The following is a 22,155-nucleotide window of genomic DNA, read 5'->3' as shown; positions in this document are numbered from 1 at the left end:
TCTGGTTAATTAGCAATTCTTACTACTGAATCGTGATAAATGTCTCCTGAATGAGCATGGCGGAGGAACAACTGGCAAGATTTGTAAATAATAATGGCAACGTGCATAGAAAGCACTGAGACGGTCAGAGGGATACAAACAGCTTTTGTGAAAGCCAGTGAAATGTATCAAAGTTCAGTCTAAAAGACATTTCAGTCAGACCCAAAATGATCCTTTACCAAAAAAACCCTTCCATATATTTTATGCACTGAAGCATTTGGCTTGTCCAGAGCTATTTGGTTTCTCTGTAGTCTGGTGAACCATAAAGTCAACCCTCAGAAAAAAAAATGGTATTGAAAAGACAAGACATCCGCTTTGATGGTTATAAAAATTAAAAATTAAAAAATCTTAGGAAAGCTGATCTTGACCAAAACCTGAACCTTTTAAGTGAATTTTTAATAGTAATTAAATATTTTATGGGAAGCTACTAAGCTTCTCAGAAAAACACAGCTGCAGATTGAAATACTGTACCACTGTTGAACAAGGGATGAAATTAGAATTTCTGAGGATGTCCTCTGAATCTCAGTTAGTCATCTTCTCCTCTTCCTGGGGTCCGCAGGGTACTGCTTCTAGGTCACTTGTCCACTGCTAGTGTTCTGATCCAGCAGAGAATACGCTGGATTCAGTAGAGGTAAATACTGTTTCTGTTCCTTTGCCAAAGGAATTTAAAGGACAACAGAAGGTAGATAAAGATCCTGTTGTTCAGAAGCTACATTTGAACACAAGATTAGCTCTTTCTGTTTCCATATTAATAATTTCTATGGTACTCTTTACAGGGTTGTTAAAACTGGAAGTGATTTTAAAAATTCATAAGACTCACCATAGTAACCGATAAGAAGAATAGCAAAAATGTGATCCAGATTTTTGTCATTTTTAAATCTGGTGCAGTTAATTTTGTTGTAGCTGAATGAACTCAAACTGCAATAGAAAAAAAAAAAATAGAAAGAAATTTAGCAATTAATGAAAGCCAAAACTGATAAAAGACTTTCATATTTTCTTTCTGAACTAAAATCGATGGAGGTCATCTCCATTTTTATTCATGCACAGTGATGCCACGTGAAATACACAGGGATGCACAATATGGTGTCAAAACAAGGCACTCAGTTCCTCAGCACTGAACTCCAGCAGCAGGGATTTCTGCACTGCTCCTCCACTGCCTCGCCCAGCCCCTTCAGAGGGTTTGTCTCCGGCAGGTGCCTGGTACCAACCCCACAGCAAACAGCCCTGAGATACAAACTGCAATCAATGCTATCTCTGCCTTTGGGCAACCACAGCAGTTACACTGCACGTTGCTTTCCTTAAAGTACACACAGGCTTTCAAACACACACAATTATTTCCCATTTTCTTTATATGTCCTGATATTTAATCCTCCCATTTCTGGAATAACTGATCTAGTAAGAAGCCACTTCATCCTGAACTTACAGCTTTGCAAGGATAAAAGTAGCAATGCAAGAATGAAATGTGAGCTGTAAAATAGTTTCTGTACCTGCAGTAGCTGTAGTTTATCTGTCATTTGAAGAAAACACAAATACCCAAGCCAGCTATGACCACTTTACACTGCAGACTCTTCTTAGAATTGATTCTTGAAGTAAAAAATTCACCCAAAGCATAAAATATACACCATTATTTATGAAACATGTATACCATCCATCTAGCGTAACCCTGCCATGACAACTGCCTCAAAAGGAAGGGAAATGCCAAAGAGATTTGCCTTTTCATATTTCAGTGTCCTGAAGTATCGTGAGAAGATCACAAAGCTGAGCCTGGAACTGAGGTAAGAGCTTTTCTTCTGATTGCATTGTGGAAAAATACCTTTGTCTACTCAGTTTAGTTATTACAACTAAACCACATTTCAAAAATCCAAGTATCTCACTGCAGCAGCATTAATGAAGCTATTCTCAGCTAAAATAAAAGCAATAACTTGTGTGAGTTTAGCTCCCTTGTACAGATGAATTCACTCCAAGACTCCAAGTGATTTAAGACACAAACCTTGCATACCCAAAGCCCCTCACACAGCTCATCCAGCCCAGAGACCACACTGCCAGCAAATCCAGAGGGCTGTGGGTGCTGTACCTACACACAAACCTGAGTCCTGACCCAGGCCACGTTCCCCCTCACGCTTGCTTTCATCTTTGGAATTTTTTCTTATCCAGCAGCAATGTTCTATGAGAAACTGGGGAATGAAAAACAACTGGCAGTACATTGGCCAGCAGACCTAACTGTACAAAAAGCTCATTTTTAAAAAACCACCCCCATTTTAGTCACAAAAAGCAAGCATTTGACATTGCTACTTTCCTGCTTTCACACTGGGACTGGGTCCTCCTAATACAGCTATAATACAATAAATAGCATCTTGTACGACATACTAACTACTAAATATGAAATCATTGCTGTTTATTGTACAGCCTGATGCAAATACAAGAAATGTGTTGTAAAATCAGTTGTACCTGTTTAACCCAGAATAAAACTGTATCTGTAATCTTCCTTCTATTTTTACCAGTGGCATGGAATCCTGGAACACTGATTGCTGCAAATTGCACAGGTGAGGCTCTGAAATTCAAATCTGAAGGCTTTTAAACACTTAGAGGAAGACCAATTAGCATACATGAAATATATCCTCAGTTTGAGCTACTACTTCCCTGGAAAATCCACATGGTAAGAACTAAAGTGAATAGATAACAGTAAAGACCTTTATCTGTTAACTAAAGAGAAATCTAAATATCTTTGTGTAGTGACTAAAGCTTGACTAAAACCAGATACCCAAATAAATCTAAATTAACAGAAGAGCAATATGAGTTCAATTCTGCATGACAACTGGGGGTAATGATTAATTCAAACCTATCACATGTTTCATTAATTTACAGCTGTGTCTGTTTTCCTAGGGGAAAAACCCCTGACCTTCTAAGGAAATTGGAATTAATAACTTATTGCAAAGTAAGTCAATAATCTTTTCTCTCCCAAGTATGACAAAGCGCATCTGCGCAGGGTTAAAATCCACAAATGATGTGCACAGGGCAAGCCAAGAGATGAACCAAGTAGAAAATAGCAACCATAATTTAGTGTATGTTTTTTTATACATGTATACAAGAGTTCAAAATAATTTTATCTACAATAGTTCCAAAAATCCTTATGCTAAAACAAATTTTGGCTGGAAAATTTAAAATGCATGTTTTTATATTGCTCTCACTTGCTTATTATAATTTATCTGAAAGATACAACATCATATAAACAAAGGCAAAAATTATCTGCTTTGATTCAGAGTCCAAGTTTATTTCTGTTTCACAATATCAAAAGTCATCCCTTAGCTCAGTTCCTTTAATGGTCCGAGTCTTTTCATACCTAGTGGTTTTGTAGACATTTCCTATCAACTGCTCCAGTATCCGCTGTTAAATTATTAAGTCTTCCCAGGAGATAAAATGTTAAGTCAAGCCTATAATGCACTCTCTGCTTTCCACTCATTTCCCTCAGTTGCTAACATATGGAGAGAAAAAAAACCCCAACCACTACCTTATTCTAAACATCACTACTTACGGCCTTAATTACAAAACACAGGATGAAGGTCATTCGGATGCCTATCTGGACTCCAGGAAAGCATTTCTTGCATCACTACATGAATTCATTCACTCAACGTTTATTCCAGTTAGTCTGGAGAAGACTTTCCCAAGGAAAATTAAGAACTTTCTTAGGGATGGACAGCAACATATTCCATTGACTGAGGCAGCAAGCCAGTACTGCTGAGAAAGTCAGGCTGCTTTTATTAATCATCTGCTCTGATGAGATACAAACTAAACTCTCAGAAAGTTCTTTCCCTCTCAAAGCCTGAAGGTATTAGGCACACAAGAAATCAGTGGTGAAAAGAGACCCATTCTTAGGTTTCCTTAAATAATAATGCTTCCCAAGTTGTTCTGCTATTCTGACAAGTCCACTGTGGGGCGGAGAAAAGAACCGTATTGGATTGAGATTAATCTGAGTGTCTTGAATGAATCCCTTGACTCCCACTCTGTGACAGTGGGAATCTGCACAAAAGCCAGTAGGACTGGGATTTACATGGCAGGTATTGACTGAAACTGAGGTGGTGTAGACACAACACTACAGCTACTGGCAGTCCCCTGGCTGAAGTATTTTCCCAGTTAAAGGGAAGATCAGTGAGAAAAAAAATGGGGAATTTTAACAGTATATTAGATCTTCCAGATCTCTGAAATATCATTTTTATTTCTAGTGCATATTTGTGCATTTAGTGAAGACTGGGATAACTTAAATGAAACAACAACAACAACAAAGGAGATGCCATTAAGGATATTCCCAAGGCCTACGCTGTGTTTGTCACTGATAGCAGTGACACCTACTGAAAAAGGAGGAACTAAAAGGGAACTGCAAGTTGGACTTAGCTAAAATAGTCACTGGTATATCTTTAACAGATGTTCACATTTCTCTTCCTCCTGCTTTCTCTAGAGCCATCCTGCCTCATCAGCTGTTTCTACTTTTAACTCTCCCCCATCCTCCCAAGAATAAGCGGCACCCTTGCACCCTTGCTGAGCTCCAGACACTTCCCATTTCAACCATTCAGTAAAAGGGTTAAAAAATCAGTCATTAAAAAGAAAAAAATCATTTTTTTGAACTTGAAAACCACATTTAGTATAAACCAAAAAACACAGGCAGCTTCCACCTCAAACAGTTCTCAAATCTGACTTCAAGTGGGAATGCAACTCTGTGTGAGTGGGACAGGAGGGAGAGCCTTCTTATGTCACTGCAGGTCCATCCATAAACGCCCAAACATTTTTCACTAATTGGTAATCTTTGATTTGCCCGGAAGCCAACAAAACCATTCCAATGCCAAAAAAGCCAAAGCCACAGAACTTGTGCAGTGTAAATGATATACCTTGCAGCGTGCTATAACCTTGTAACACTGAAGTTAAACATGTTTGCATACAGATGTAAAACCTTCATCTCCCACTGAAAATGGGTCAGAATGGGTATTTTCTTGACACTTTGTTACTTCTGGTTCTTTTTGGAGGGAGGCATACAACTTGAAGTATTTAAAACCCCAGGCAATGTTTGGTTGTTTCAGCCCAAGATAAAGACAAAACCAACAAGTTGGAAAATGCCCAATACTTTTCAAAGTGTCCCTAATTTGAATTGCTGTTCAAATTGCACTGTTAATAAAAAACTCCCCCAAACCAACAAGACCAGTAGCTTCAAATGGAATTGCAGATGGAGCCTCCACTTGCATCTTCACTCACATAAATTTTCTGGGAAATACTTCTCTGACTAAAAGGGCTCTGCAAGCGGGCAGCACCAGCCAAATAATACACACCAGATTCACTGAGTCCTGGAAATGGACTGTAAAGTCTCCACACTTATATTAGAGAATAATGCAAGGCAGTGTGGAAATCTTCCTATTTGGGTAATACGCCTTTATTTCTGAGGGAACCACTTCTACCAGGATTTGAACAAACTGCTCAATGGTATCCCATAACAGCTCACAGCTGTATGTGTGGGAATTACTCCATCCTCCTAATAATCATGGAGCTTAAAAGTAAAGTTAAATAAAATAATGCCACACAAACATTCCCCACCTTTCCTTCCATGAGCTTCTCCTAGGAAGCACTTGTGGCACAATGGCATTTACTGTCTTGAGGATTAACAGAAGCAAAGAAATGCAGTGGCATATCTCAATTTAACCCCTGAGTTATTCTACAGCAACTTCCTTGTGCAGGTGGCAGTTCAGCTCTGTAGGAGAAAGTCCTCACTGTTTAGTTCCTGGGCCATGTGCTGTGCTGGTCTCATGGTACAGGGCTGTGCAAGTAGGAAATTAGGACTGGCTCATGAAGATGTTTCACATCTTGTATTCTCTTTATTCGCACGCTTTTTGCTTTTGTTTTTGCATCATTCTGGTTGCATGCCAGAGTCCTCGCAGAGATTGCAGAACCATCTGCATATAAAATTGCACAGATTAAATTCCTCCTGGGTGCTTCTTCCCATGAATAGCTTTTGGCAACCATTCAGATAAGTTTTGTCACCTGCACCAAACAGAAATTACTAGCAGTAATTGGCAACACTCATGGCCAGTTCCAATAACACCTAAAGTTATAAGAACCTATCACAGAGTGATAGTGGTGCTAGTTTTCCTCTATTTTCTAACACTTCTTTTGTTCAATTCGCAGGTGTGGATGATACTGTAAATTATTCTGAGGAGAAACATGGGCTATGGAGGTCCAGTTAAAATCCAAACCGACCAACAAAACTCAGCAAGAAATGCCACCACAACAAAGTTCTCCAAATAAGACTTTGAAGGAGGGAATGTCTACAAGGTTCTTTTCCATGCATATTCTGCAATTTCTGCCCTTGGTCAACATTACTCCTCTCCACAGAGCAGAGTGCAGAGCAGAGTTTTTGTGGTTTTGTCCATCACACCAATTTTGGCCCTTTAAAGCAGGATTTCCACTGATAAAAAAGGTAAGAGTATTTCCTTGTTGCTTTTACATTGAAAAGTCATCTCTTGGCCCTTGTGCTTTCCATGCTTTCCCTATAAATTATGAAGGCTCTACCCGTCCTTGTCCAATATGACGAACTTCCCACTGACTTAAGGACACATGAAGCAGACACATGTACAGATCGTGCAATGCCATGTGGACGGATGGCAAGGACTCAATGAGGGTTACAGTTACAAGTCAGCAGGCTATCTAACAGTGCCAAAGAAATGCAGCAGATGAATTTTGAAAATATCAAAGCAAAGTAAAATTATTAATCTCTCCTGAGGAACTAGTTAAATGAAGACAACAGAGATTCTGGCAAAGTAAAATCTTTACCAAGAGACTGCTAGGGCTTTACTTTCAAGAGATGCAATTGTGATTTCCGACAGTTTATAGTTCTTAATGCCTCCACAGTTTCCAGTCAGTGCTATTTGACTACTATTGTGTAAGCATGCTGTTATGCTTATTTTACAGACTTAACCCTTTTCACCCCATAGCCCTAACCCAACTGTATCGTGATGCCTAAAATCCATCAGCATAGCTACCTTTGCTCCTAGGCATAACTCACGAAGTTCAGTTCAAAGTTCTGTAATCCATGGCACTGAAATTCCATAGCAATCACTCAAGCACAAAGCCACTTTGAAGGGAGGCTGCTCTGCTCTGCTGAACAGTTATCTGTAAAAATCCACTATCAAACACCCTGGAAACGACTATTAACAGAAATGAAGATGATGGCAGACTAATGAATGATTAAATTCCAACAGCTGATGGATCAAGATGATTCAGGTCTGGTACTTCCCTTTTTAGTTTTTTTTTTTTTTAAACTGTATTATATTCCAGTTATAGTAATTTAAAAAACGGGTTGAAATATATCCAATAAACTTTCCTGAAATTTTACTTCTTCCAAAACAACTGCGGTGATGTGGCAAGGATGTTCCAGTTAACACACTGTTTTCAATAAAAGGGAATAGCTCATGGCATTCATTCTTTTCCATGGATTTCATGCTATTAACAAGTTGGAGAGCTCCTGCATTTTTACTAGGTATATAAGTATAGTTCCCTAGATACATTTATATATGACTGATATTCTTAGTCATAGGATTTAATTTTAGGTAGTCCTGCCAGGAGCAGAGACATGCACTCAATCAGCCTCATGGTCCCTTTCCACTTCAGAATTCCTATGATATATATGAAAAATATGGTATAGTCCTCCAAAGAAAATTTCTCCACCTTCAAGGAAAATTATTTCTGTTTCGAATTAAAGCCAAGCCAGTATGAATTTATGAATTCATCAAACAGACCTTAAGACTGTATAACACCCCTTGTTCAGATGCTGAAGTGGGATTTTTTCCCAGCCACTGCTGTTTAAAAGCTGCAGAGTGTCCTGCTGCTCTGTGTGCCCCTTTCAGGCAGTGTTTTTTTATTTGAATGACTCTGTTTGATGCTGTTTAGCAAATAATGACCCAAAAGAGATCCAAAGGTTTCTTTGTGAAAATGTTTACGGCATGAAGTAATTTTCTCAACTGGCTGAGTTTTAAAAGTTTTTTGTTATTTCTTCATTGACACATGCTAATTTTACAAGAACAGTATTTCCACAGTTCAAAGACTTCTCTCAAGGTCAGAACAAGGCAATGGGAATGGGAAAATTGGTTAAGCAAAATGTACCAGGACTTTTGTTTTTTTGAGAGTTTACCACTCAGGCTTTTCCTCATTGGCCCCAGCCCAGTCTGGCAGCTGAGCATATCCTATGAAACTTACAGGTTTTACATCAGTTTCCTTTAGGTTCACATTTAGAAGTGTGAATATTTATACACAAAAATATTCTCATTCAGTTATAAATAAAGCAATAAAGTTTCAAAATATGATTTTTTAAATGAAATTGTTAATTTTCAGGTGGACCATGGCATAGCAGCAGCTCAGAGCAGGATGGGGAGGGAGCAGGTGGCCAGGAAAGGGAACTGCTTTTGCCAGGATAAACAAAGTGCTGGTGTAGCCACTGCATCAGAACCGGTGTCCCAACTTTGGGTTCACCTTTGGTCAATGACTTGAACAGAACTGATGAACAAAGTGTAGAGAAAAACTCTTCTTGGAAATGTCAGAAGCACGGTAGTCTTCTGATTTTGTGTTGCATTTCTTTCTTTTACTTAAAAAGACCCCAAACAACAACAACCAAACAAAAACCCAAAACGCAGTATAGAGGACTAAAATATCCCCAAGGCAGCTTTCACTGGCAATGATTTTAGTCTGGCTAAAGATGAAATTTCAATTGCAAAGTTCATGCCAAATATTAACATCTTCTCTCATGAGACATTTCTGATGCATTCACTAGTCCAAAAAACTTCAGGTAAATTTAAGGCAGCTTTAGAAAAATTCAGCTTTGTATACTTATTTAAAACAAACCAAACCACCAGCTACTTCAAAGCCTTTACCAGGTCAACCTAAGTCACCACAGTTCAGAACATTTCCTCTTAAATTTAAAATTTCATATGCCAAAAGTCAAAAGTGCAAGCTCTGGACTATTTCACCCTTTGAATATTAGACAATACTTGTTATACTGTGCTAAATTATCAAAACTACTAATCCATCCTGTAGAAAAGCCAAGAACAAGCAGCAGCCAAAACCAACCTTTTGAATTCTAGTAGACTGCAGCTTGTCTCCTTTGCTTTAATTAGCTACAGCTATTCCCCATCTTTTCCATGTTTTTCCATCTGTTGCATTACTAAAACAGCACTTTAACAGCAAATGATTTAAGTTGGGCTCACACAGGGTATGCTGACTGTAAAGGAGTCCGTGGGACTCAAGAAAGTTAAACCAGAGGTAGTTAATCTCAACAGTATGGAAGCAAATTACCTTCTATATATTTTTCAAGTCCATACCTGCATATTGGTATATGCACATGTCGAGGCCCACACAGACACGGGGCCTGTACCCAGAACAGGAGAGAAGGGCAAAGGCTTGGGAATGACTTCTCATGGAAGAAAATAAAGGATGCACTCAAAGGACAGACTAAGAACACAACAACCTCAAAGATTTTCTCTTTACATTTATAACAAGAGCTTGCCTCTTTATGACGTATAAAGGGAGACATCTCTCTCTTTCTCCTCACAGACTAGCTGCAGAAATCATCTTAAGGTAGCCATAAAGTAGGCAGAGTGATAGAGGGTTTTCCTATCCTCTGCCCACATTTCCTTCAGATGATATATACCAAGATATTGCTAAAACCAATGATACTTTGCATTAACATTATTTTCTGTCAATTTGAGTTAACATTTTGACAAACTGAGCAAAGTATTACCCATCATTAATAGTCTTCTAAATGGAAATTATGGTCAGCTTCATCCACACCCTGCCACACCCACAGGAATATCGACATAAGCAAAACTCTGACACAGGCTGAAACATCCAGGAGAAAGAAACGCTTTGCTAGAGATATTGTCAGTTTAAAAGTCAGTGACAGGATCAAAGCAATTAACTAACCAGCTTAACAAAATGAGATCCTTGAAACAGAGGCAAACTGCTACCCAGTGACTGCAGTAATGCCTCTCAGTATTTGCCTGAGGCATTCTTCATTCTGATCTGGACACAGAGGGCACAAAACAACTGGCATCCACATAAACATGAGTCTCAACTTGTTTTGTACATACAATCCTCCATAGGGCACTTAGCACTGTTTGGACAGGCAAGGCCATTTTCAACCATCTAGAACACATTTGAGTGTTGGTCTTTATGAACTATCATTGTCAATGTACACTTACTTTTAAAAGAGTAATTTCTTTTTTACATGAGCTCAGTCTTTTAGTCTGAATAAGAGTATCTAAGTAGAACTCTTTAGCACTAACTGAAATAATACAGTTCTGTATCTTTTCTGAAATATCACTTAGGTAAAATTTCTTCCACCTGAAGTTGTATATAATCCTTATCTGAAAGTAAGAAGCTAAGCCTTTTCTAATTTTCAAATTTATCCACCAATTGCTTCTTGAAGTCTTAATTCACATTTTGAAATACTAGAGAGTAAGAACTGCTGAAAACTGGACAGGCACAAGTCTAGCTGGCCTTATACTTCAGTTGACACCCTATTACATTTTCATGCTGTTAACAGAGAAGTGACTCTGTGCCACTGAAAAAATTCTACTTGCAGAGCTTCTGCTGCTGGGAAAGACGTGAGAAGTTTGAAATAGCAAGAGTAGTTGGTGGGGGAGCTGACAATTTGGCTGGCACGCGGTCTGAAAGCCGCACACACATCTGAGGGTCAGCACGGCACTCGTTCCCATCCTCAGAGCAGGGCCCACAGGGCCGGCCCTGCCACACCAGCAATGCCACAGCCGGCATTTCTGCACATTGGCATTGTGTATTTCGGTCTTCTCACAACACATTCTGTCTGCTGCACAGAGCTGTATAGTAACACTGCAGCAGAATGAAACCCAGCATAGCACATTATCACATAAACCCCTCTGCCCTTTGTGAGGCAGAGATTTTACAGACAGTGCCAGCTGCAATCTGTAGGAAGCAGTGTGAATGTTTCCATGAATTCAGTTGAAGATCATATGCTCAGGGTGTGGCCGTGGGAAAGACCAGAGTATCTTACACACAGTCCCTAAAGCCCAATTAGTGTTCCTTTAATTACAAACAGACTTTTCCATATCCTTTTGCAGTATTCTGCCCTCCCTTACCTGAATGAAAACCAAAATAAAATACTATGAACATTAAAAATATTACATAAGTTGGACACAAAAATCTCTTCTTTAAAAACTGGAGTCTCACTTGGACAAGATACTTCATGAAGATGAAATATTACATATCAAATGTAATAAAACATTACAAGCACTATAGCTACAGCAGAGGAACATGCATTGAACACAGCTATTCTGGTCATGAATTGCATATAAATTTTATTTGCACATTATTTATACATTCAAGCACATTATCTTCCCTCCAGGTGTAATATTAACAATAACAAAGGCGGGAAATGTAATGGAAAATCTCAGTTTAAAGCTTGTCAAAATTGCAAGCAGATGAAAATTTCCACTGCAAGCATGGAAAATATTATATGGCTTTAATATAGGTGCCCATATTTTCTGCATACTCACATCCTGCATTTATTTTCCTTGAGAAAAATAAACCTCACAGAAGTCTCAGTCTGATTTCACACTCCAGAAAAAAGCCCTTGGCAGAAACAAAACGCACGGAATTTGATGGGAAGCTTTTATAAGGATTTCTACCCAAATTAAGTTAAAAAATAATCATTTGAATTGTATTTCTACAGACCAGATGCTGCCCTTGTTCGGTCAGTGTCTCAGCTACAAGTGCATTAGAATTTGGCTTTGATACACAGGGTGGACATCAAACTTGCAGGCATTACTTCCCTCAGACTGAGCTACTAAAACCCACTAAGAAATGTACTTTGCATGCATTTTTATTTTTTTTTCCTGTACTCTTTAACTTAATAAGACATCTTAAAAGGCTCATCCCATTTCATGCACCTGCAGAGAGTCTGGACTTGCACCCCTCAGCTGTTACCCTCTCAAAGCTGTACTTGTGCATCCTGTTCCACAGAGCATGTGAAAATTCAAATCCATCTTGCTGAGAAATTTTGTTCACAGCTGCCTGCTTGGCAGAGATTTGGCTGGGGGGGGGGAGGGAGGAGGGAGAGACAATTTTCCAAGCAATGGGGAAAACAGTACAGAACTTTCATCATCAATGGCCTTGACATTGCTGGAGCCAACGGAAACAACATCACCCAAGTGACTCCATGCGAGAGAACCATTCGGACGCAAATAAAAAACCTCCTGCATTTATTTCTATCATGGTAGCTTATGCCAAGCTTCCTTTGGTGAAATCCAGATTTCTCCTGCATAGGCTTCCTCCTGCTGTTGATAGAGCAGGATATTTGCTGAAACAAGCAGGTAATGAATGAGATATTCTGAATTAATCAGCATATATGCTGGAGAGAGGATTGTGTTCTCTTCTGAAGCCGTAAGAACTGTGTTTTTCCAAAGGAGCTATTAAGGTAACAGACACAGGATTTCTGTACTAAATGTTAACTGGATGCAAGTCTTGCTGGCAGGTGAATTCTGTAACAGGTACATGCCTTAGTGACTCTGAAAGTGATTCTACAAAAAAAAAAAAAAAGCCTAGCAATTGATACAGGCCTACACACAAAGAATAGGTAACATTTCATGAGGTAACTTCTCATTGCCATAACTCCTCCAGGATTCCAAAAGAAATAAAAATTTACAGGAATAAAGCCTGGTTGGTTTCCTCCCCGAATAGTAAATGTATTTCATTTTATCAAGAGAGTATTAGAAACCAAGTACTGCACAAGTCTACTTTATTACTGCTCAATGATGAGTATAGCATACTCAAAATCAAGATCAGGGATCTCAAAATCATTTTTATTCTTGGTGTTTTCTTGTGGTATCCCAAGCCTTTACTGAATGTGCAGTGCTAAACACTTCTGTACTGGTGGCATTTTACTGATGGCATTAATTATTCTAGATATCACATAAGTGTTTTATAGACTAGGAAGCAAAGTACTTTCAGCTTTGTCTAAACCAAGCATAGAACAGATTAGATACAGACCCTGATCAGGAGGGACACTGACCACTTTACATGTATTTGGGTTTTCTACTCTCAAAGACATAATTTCCCAAATATTAATTCAGTAAGATGTTAAGAGATCAGAAAGCTTCATTTGCAACCACAGGGACAAGTAAATCCACTCTCATGTCATTGCCACCAGACAACTTCTATCTTTGAAGTCATTATTGATCCTCAGGCTGCTTCATTACACCACTTTACAAAGCTCTGGAGAACAGAAAGAAACTTTTGATGAGCGTTTTTAAGGAACAGAGAACTTTAAATCTGAAGTGGCCATCACCCAGAGATCTGAACTCTGAACCTTACTTGGCTGGTGATCTCTGAGGGTCAGACATTACAAGAAATATGACCCTAAAGCATCTGTTGAAAATCAGACTACCAAACTGATGGGAAGTTCAGTCTAATCCAATGGTGGGACCCAAGTCAGCTACTGAAAATATATAATGCTACCAAATGTAGAATCATTACCCTGTGAAGAAAATGGTTTCAGTTCTAGCAAGAAAATCATAAAAAATAGCCCTTCGATGTAGTTTTTCCTTTAAGGTCATAGAGAAGCACCAAAAAAGAATATAAAGGGAAGACAGGAGCAAAAAAATTAAAAAAACCTGATCCTGGATCAAAGAGTTGAGAGTCAGTTGATATATTCAGTAAGGGCTTTGTGAAAGAATTCTTAAGCTGTGTGTAGCTCTTACAGACATCTATTGTGGGAGCTATTTTAACCAGCTTCATGTCTGACAGACAGTCTGTGGAATATAAATAAATTTCAGCTTCTAATACAGATATAATTTTCCTTCTCTGTAGGAGTGAATACCAGTGAGAAAGTGCAGTGTTTAGGATCAGTCCACTTGGATTTACAGGTTTTGAGAAGCCTAAACTAACAGACAATTTTTGAAGGCCATAAGCAATAAAACCCTTAATGTGCCAGAGGAAAAAAACCTGAATTTAAGAGATTTGCCCACCACTACGTTGCATGTTGTGTTACAACTGAGGTTTAAATATCCATTCAACAATTAGCAATGGATTTACCATTCATTTCTGTTGGGATTGTCATCAGAAGTACTGGAAATAGAGAGTAAAATTCCTTGGGTCAAGTAAGAGAAAACCCAGACAAATGAAAAGTCAGGAAAATATAAACCAATATTTCCCCTAATAAGTTATCAGTCATTTATCATCTACACCAGTCTTTCACCTGGAGTTGCACTTATGTGTCTCTGAGATGGTCTCAGGACAAAAATCCCTTCTCAGGCTTGGCTTGGATATTAATGTCTCTCACTAGGAACACCTGAGTTTAAATGAACATCTCCCACAAGGAATTCCCAGTGTTAAGAGTTACTTGAGTGAGACAATGTACCTGAATATTCTCTTTGCTCCTTAGAAACATGGGAGACTCTTCCCATGGAGAGAAGGAACCATTACCTGAAGTGACCTCCTGCCTCCAGCTCTATCCCCTTCTAATCTCTTGCTACCCATTTCAAGCACTCACCCCACAGACTGAATTGCATTTAGTAGCATTGTGGATGTCAGGTTTTTCAGCTACCTCAATAATGACTTATATGCTCTGCCCAAATAACCAAACTGACACAGCTTCTCATCAGGTTCTACCTGCAATTCACAACTGGAAACTGCAGATTACCTACTTGGGGTAATGAAAATCAAGTGCTACGTCCCAACTAAGTAACAGTCACCTAAAACAGACAGGCATTGATAAAGGTGACTGAAACATCTGACTCTAGTAATCTACTAAACAGTCACACTAGATTTTCCTGATTCCTTCAGTACTCCCATAAAGACCTAAGAGGAATTAGAAATCTCTTTTACACATAATCACAAAGGAATCACAGCTCTTAAGCAAGCCATCCTGACAGAGGACAAGAATGTTAAGAAAAGACAGGAACCATGAGAAAATTATTGGTCAGAGAATGTATTCGTAGACAAAAACGTGAAAAATACTACAATGTAGAATACAACTTATGTTAAAATAGCATGCACAATATCCATTTAACACCGCAGCACATTCAAAATCCAGTACCTGATAATTATCATTACCGAGGATCAATTTAAAAATCTGCAGACATAAGAGTCAATCCATCATTTAGATTTTGAAGCATTCAAACTAAAAGTGATTTTGAACAACTCTACAGTCCTTTTAGTTGGGGAAATTTATTCACAGTGGTCAAAGCACACCAAGGAATTCTCAATTCTCTGCACTCCAAACAAACAAAGGAACTGAATAGGTGTTAACTTCAGAAGCTAACTCGAGTTTTTTAAGTACCAGCACCATCACCTATTTTGCTCTCCAAAAAATACCCCAGGGACACCCACAACAGGTGCAGTGGAAATGGACCTGCCTAGATAATCAAGATCGTCCTTCTTATTTTTAATTGAACTTTTACAATAGCAAAGGTGAACAACACATATGAATACTGCAGAAAGCACAAAACCATTAGAAATAAATCTTATTTTGCTATTTCTCCAAACTGCTGGTGGGGTAATCAGCCCCTAGTAGTGCCTGCATTTAGACCACGGTTGCACTCAGCTGTAAATGCACACATCTTGCATCCTGCCAATGCTGCTCCTCACCTGTGTGGGTCAGGAGATCGATCAAGACCAAAGGCTAAATTCCCTGGCTCTCACAGAGCTCCCAGTGCCCTCTGAGATGCCCTGAGGGTGTAAGAGACACCTGCCAAACTTGGCCCCGATGGATCTGCTGTATCCTGGATGGACTGAGCCAGGCCTATTGGGCTTCCCAGTAAGCAGCAGGTGCCTGAGTGCCAGGTCATGTCATCCCATCCCACCCCAAACACGAACAAACCCTTCCCCTATTAGTGGCTTCCCAATAAAGGGCTGAGCTGAAGGAACAGGAAGAATAATAATAATAATAATAATAATAATAATAATAATAATAGTAATAATAAAAAGCCCCTCCAAACCAACTCCCCTGCCCCCCCAAAAAATTAAAATTTGATGAAGAATAAAAAACCACACAGCATGTGTGCGTTCTGTTCAGTTTCACTGAAGTCCCTGAGTCACACCATGCCCAGAGCAGAATCAAACAACTCAGAAACAAAGGTCCTGTGAAAAGAGGGTCGCACACACTGGGCCACCTTCCAAAGACTGAAAATAAAGGGCACGTTGCTAAGTACAACTTTTAGAGAAACCCCGACAAGAGCCAGAAGAGCACTATGAAAATTTTGGGTGAGATCCCAGCGCAGAGCTGACACCTCACCTCAGCAGGGCTGTCAGCATCCGGAACGTGGCAAACATGACTTGAGCAGTTTTCCAGTGACTGCAGTGTCCCAGTCACCAGGACAGATGAGCACTGTAGGCTGCCCTTAATCCGTCCTGTTTACACAGCCCTTTTTGCAGGAAATGGCTCCTCCCAGGGTTTAAGGGACCAAAAGATTCAAGTGATCTTGAAGTACAGAGAGGAGGTAGAGGAAAGGGTGGTATTCTTTCCCATCAAAGATCATTTTTACTTAAATATCACTCTCTGTTGAACTTATAAAACAGAGAGTGATATTTCTCTCAGATTTCTGAGGCTTTAGTTGACACTGATGAGCTTTGCCAAACAGCCCTAGAAATGGCAGCTCTGAAGGTATAATCCTACAAAAGCAATACACAAGCACCCTTCTCTGCTTCCCAGAGGAGCTCAAAAGAAATGTATCTTTGTAGAGACAATATTTGACAAAGAGATTTATATATTCAAGGAGAAATGCTATTTTGCACTGAAATAAGACCAGGCTGTGAATCTAGATAGTCCCTTGAACAATTAGGAAGTTCTCTCAAATACTTGCACCACATCTGTAAGAGCTGAAAAGCCCAAACAGATCATGCACTAAAAATAAATAAATAAAGTGCATCTGCATTGCTCTGTTAGGTCTAAGTTTTGCTCAAGGTCTCTTCCATGGACCTTTGGTGACTGTTCAGCTGGAAATTAAGGGCCCAAGAGATTTTTGTGAAAGCAGTAAGGGATATCCTGAGTTCCAGCCAGCAGCCTAACAATGCAGCTTCCAACAGCCAAAACTGTGCGGATTGCGTTAGGAACATCACTCACTACCGCCCTATGTGCTTACGGGGCCTCCTTATAATTCCATTTTAGCTATTAAAAATGTTCAACTTATGAAAGATACTACACTTTAAGCAATAGGTTCCTACTGTATAAAAGTCAAACTATGACTTTTAATTGCTTTTTATTTCTCAATATATTCAGGTAGTGAGCTTTGAAAGGTACACTGTGTAATTATATTTATTGCAAAAAACAATTTTCACAATTTAGGCTGTGGAAAGTCTACTTCTAACTTCACTTTCATTCGTATTTCACCTCTGACCAGTGTAACTTGAAATTTTCTTTATGAAAACCTGTTCTAAGCTTCAAGGCAAAAAAAAAAAAAAAAAAAATCCAAACCCAAACCAAAATTCAAACAAGACAAAACCCCCACCCAGTTTGTATTAAATTCTCATTGAAAACCTATGGATCTCCCACTGTTTTCTACTGTAAAATAGCTCAGATGCACTTGTGTCAGCAACATCCTCTCTCCTGCAGGACTGTGACATAGGTGGAGATGATCACTCTGGGATTGGATTAGTTTCTTGGCAAAAGCGGTTATGATGTACTTGCTGCTACATCCTAAGGTTTGTTAGCATTCCTTGTCCTAGCTGGATCTATGCCCCAGAGGGGTAACTGAGGAATTATTGCAGAAAGCCAGCATCTGAGCTGTGGATTTCAGAATTAGCTGCACTTATGTCCAAGGGATGAAATGCTTCAATAACTTTTACATTATTGCACATTACTTCTTACCTGTACTAAAGCGCATAAAAATAAGACAGCAGAACTGTCTAAATTATACAACTCTACAATTTCTAAAGGCAAATCTTTACAATCCTAAGACAATTTATGTCCCATGCAACAGTCAAAGAGGTATGAACTGTTTAAAACTGTGAAAATCTCTAAGTTCTCTCATTTTTTTGTTACAACTGGCAGTTAACTTGAATTGGGGTCTTAAAATTTAACTGCAGAGACAGACTTGTTGAGACAATTACAAATGTGAGTCTTCACACATTTATCACTCTCCCCGTGTTTCTTCTTACAGCTTGATGGTACCTTGGGAACTGACTGCTCCATGTCATTTCTGCAGGGTTACTCCCCTTAAGTGCCTCCTGTCTTGTCAGCTCTCCCTGCCCAGGAGAAACCTGAGTGTGATCATGGCTCTTCCCTGAGAAGCTTCTTCATTACAGAAACTGTGATTATATTTCATTTATTCTTTCCATACCTCATTGGCCCTTACACTATCACAAGCCAAAACACAGCCATTGAAATGTAACTAAATTATTAACATGCAGAATGCTTGATGTTCACATTATTAATTGAATTTCTTGTTGATGTAGGAAGGACCAAGGTTCAAGTAAGTGGTGAGTATTGATCCTGCCCTCAATAATCCAGATGTTCAAATGGTCTTTGTGCACAGTTCATCACCATTCCTGGAGAAGCAAAGTTGTACTCTTAGCAAATGCTTAGAGGGCAAATGTGAATTTTGTCTGACAAATACCATGTATGAGCTACGAGTATTAGTAAAGTAAAAAAGAAAGTTAGGGAGTTGTTGTTGATCACGGTTTTAAACAAAACACAAGTGTGCCTTCCTTTCTGTGCTAATTCTAGGAGAAGAAGGAAGTCAACACAATTAATGGCTGATAATTATAAAAATACTGTGTTACTTTATATAGTGCAGAATATAGCTTTCACAAACACTAAAGATTTTTCATTCAACTCCTTTCTGTCAAGTCTGGATAATATTACACTATTTTTGTTAGCTAAATGTGTAGTTAGCTAAAGATATGTGAGTCTCAGAGTACTAAGTATTTCCCAAGACTATCAAGGAGAAATTATTTTTTCTGTAGCCAAGTAATTGAAAAAATAAATTCAGTTTCTTAAGGTGATACATACTTTATTTTTTTTTTCTCATTTCAGGAAGCACCATGCACAGGGTATATATAGAAATCAAACAGACGATACTAAAGCTCAGTGGCCTATATCTGATCCAAGATAGGAAATCTTATGTTCTGAGTATAAAGGTTCCAATTCAATTACACCTGTGAAACAGCATTAAGTATTCTAAAATAAATGAAAAGCATGAATTGCATTACAAAAATATAATATCCTGACCCCTCAAATATTCTGATCCCTGAAAAAAACGGCTAAGAAATCAAAAACATCTGCTTCCATAACATTAATTGGTCTTATGAGCAATTTGTTGTGGAGACAAAAAAACTTAAGAAAAAAAAAATCATCAGGATGGGAGAGAAGGTGACAGTGGGGAAAAGAGAGCTCAATCCCAGTATCTGGAAACAAACTCGCACATTTTCTTCAGTTCATTTGAGATCTGGCACATTTGCCAGTTTTACAACATTCTCAAGCTACAGCTGCAAGGTACAAATATGTACAGGACACAGTGTGAACATACAGTATGATCATATATAAACCCCTTGGAACCATCAAAGCCTGAAAATTTCTGGTCCTTATAAAAGTTACCTAATAAACACTTAAAATTTGTAAAAGCTAAGCTACTTACTCAGGTGCAATGCTCAGGAGCCAACTCACAAATTAGGAGCAAAGGAAAACAAAATCCAGTTTATCAGCAAATACAAGTATGTAGCAAACCATCTTTGACTTGAGAACAGATTATTAGGAGCAAGTCCTCTCTGACCTGACTTATTTTTGGAGACACACGGTTTCCATGTCTTGTTTCTACTGTTGCAGATCTGCACACTAGGACATAAAAATTCTGTACAAATTTATAGTAGTTGGGGTGAGACAGTGCTGAGGCTGATGCCCAAAGACTGGGAGTTGATGAACAAATTCAGTTCCTCAAATAAGAAGGTGCATTGTTAGATAAGCCATATAGACTTCCATATATTTAATTTTCTTCCAAGCCCCTCCACGTTATGAATAGAGTGCACAAAAGCACAATAATTTATCTAGTAAGAGCAATTTGGAAACTACGTTTACTAATATTTGCTGAATTAAGGCTGATAAAAAGATGCTAGTACAGGTCTCAGTGCAAAAACACTTAACAGTCTACCAAGACCTGGATTTTCGCCCTCAGAGTGAATATATTTTCGTGTCTCTCACCTAATGTAGGAATCCTACTAACATTTCTTCATGAGCAGCTGTGACAGTATGTAGGTGTTAGAAAAATACATTTTTTCCCCAGAAAACACCTGTAAGTAAATAATGATAAATTCTGAAAGAGCACCCTAAACCATTCTGTAGCCACAAGTTATGCTGACCAATGGTTTTACCCCTCACATTCATCACAGAAAGCTTTTTCTCCTAAAAGGCTAACTAATTTAAACTTATCAGATTATCAAACTTCATTTAAGGAGAGTATGGATGCTAATAAATAAATAAAATTTAAACCACACATATCTTATTAGTTTACCTGTTATTGGACACAGGAACCATAAATTGGAGTCACCACTGGAAAACACGTATTTGTCCGTACAGGTAATGGGTGGTAAAAGTGTTTTTCTTTGAATGATTATGTTTACTGATTTACATCAGTGGAAGAGGAGAAACATTTCCAGTGAGCTCAGTCCTACTTCCCTGAGAAAAAAAAAACAAAAACAAGGAGCAGCACCAGCTGCTTGGCAGGACTGTGCTGGAATGATAACATGGTCTTGGAGCGCTCTTGCTCAGGCCATGGAATTAATTACTGATGAGCACGAGCACACCACAGCACTGACAATTGCTTCACCTTGCCCAGCAAACAAGCTGTTTTGCTCATGGTGCTCACTGCACTCATGCAGAGCTTCTCCAGAATTAGTTTTGCATGCATTGCACATCTTGAGCAATATTGGAACAAAGGAGTAGACCGTGTCAAGCTACTTAATATTTACATATAGAAAAGATTTGTGGACAAGGACAATTTGATATACCAATAGCATAAAACTCGGTATTAAATCTACCTGAAACTAAGCTAATAAACCCCATTTTATTTAATAACATCCACTCACTAATTTGAGTTAATCTTCATTAGCGATCCAGTTCTAATTAGAAAATTAGTATGAACTGGTCCTACAGTTCATTCAGCAAAACTCTCATCACCCTCCAATTTAAGAGACTCTTGTTCATAAAAAGATGACACATTCCTAAGAGAATGGAAAATGATCAATCTGAATTAAAGAAAAAAGATTAACAAGGAAAGGGGACAAAGAAAGAAGCTAAAATTACACAAAAGTCTTTTTATATCAAGTGACAAAGGAAGAACAGCAACCAAAAAAAAAAAAAATTCAACCCGAGAGCCAAGCAAGAAAACCAACAAAACCATATTACCCAACAGAGCCATGCCACATCAAAGAAACTCAACCACGAGCTCTGCTGTAATTGTGTGATTGTGTAGGTTTCTACACTTCCTTGGATAATGTTCCAGATTTGTTGGAAATCTGGACAGGACTCTCATGAGAACAGGCTTTCTGATGACATTTTAGATACTCCCAGGTTTTAAGTCTGCCAGGAAAAATGCAAGAGCAGCCTTTTTCCATAGCAGTTTTGTACTTGGATTCCAACTCCAGCGAAAGAGTAGGAACTGCAGAGACGTATGAACTTAGAGAGGGATCAGTCACAAAACTTTCCACATTCCTGACCAGTGCTCAGTATGGTACACCCTGAATTTTGGGGAAGATGCAAGAGAACTCTGATTTCATTTGACTCACTTCAGCCTTTCCTAGTTTTGAAAAAAGTATTAATTGGTGGTATTTAAAACAAACACCTGACAAGAGTCTCAGCTTTATTCAGTTTGTTACGAAATAGTTTTCTAAGGAAGATCAATGATTTCTGTCTGTCTTGAGTAGTGTTGTGAGTTGAACAGGAAGGATTCCTGCAGCTTACAGATACGGCTGGTAAATAAAACAGGATGTTATAAAGGTTACCTTCCTTACACAAAACAAGGAAAATACTGAAGTCGTTGGACTGCGAAAAGGCATCTTCCATCAGCAACAACAATAACATGCTTGCTACATTTTGGAAGGGGAAAAAAAAGCCAATGCAAC

The 22,155-nt window shown here is 38.7% G+C and overlaps 1 protein-coding gene across 1 annotated transcript in view; it reads right to left on the bottom strand.

The window, feature by feature from the left end:
• Positions 1-22,155, bottom strand: part of CALCRL (calcitonin receptor like receptor) — a 63,916-nt gene that overhangs the window by 29,696 nt on the left and 12,065 nt on the right. The window contains exon 2 of the mRNA XM_010406489.4: positions 860-957. Within this exon, the coding sequence (XP_010404791.2) occupies positions 860-910 (51 nt within the window). The 5' untranslated portion in view covers positions 911-957. The remainder of the gene's footprint in view (positions 1-859; positions 958-22,155) is intronic.

Source organism: Corvus cornix, chromosome 7, assembly GCF_000738735.6.
Source record: "Corvus cornix cornix isolate S_Up_H32 chromosome 7, ASM73873v5, whole genome shotgun sequence".
NCBI lineage: Eukaryota > Metazoa > Chordata > Aves > Passeriformes > Corvidae > Corvus > Corvus cornix.
Note: the sequence above shows the minus strand (reverse complement) of the source record. Positions and strands in the feature narration are given on the sequence as shown.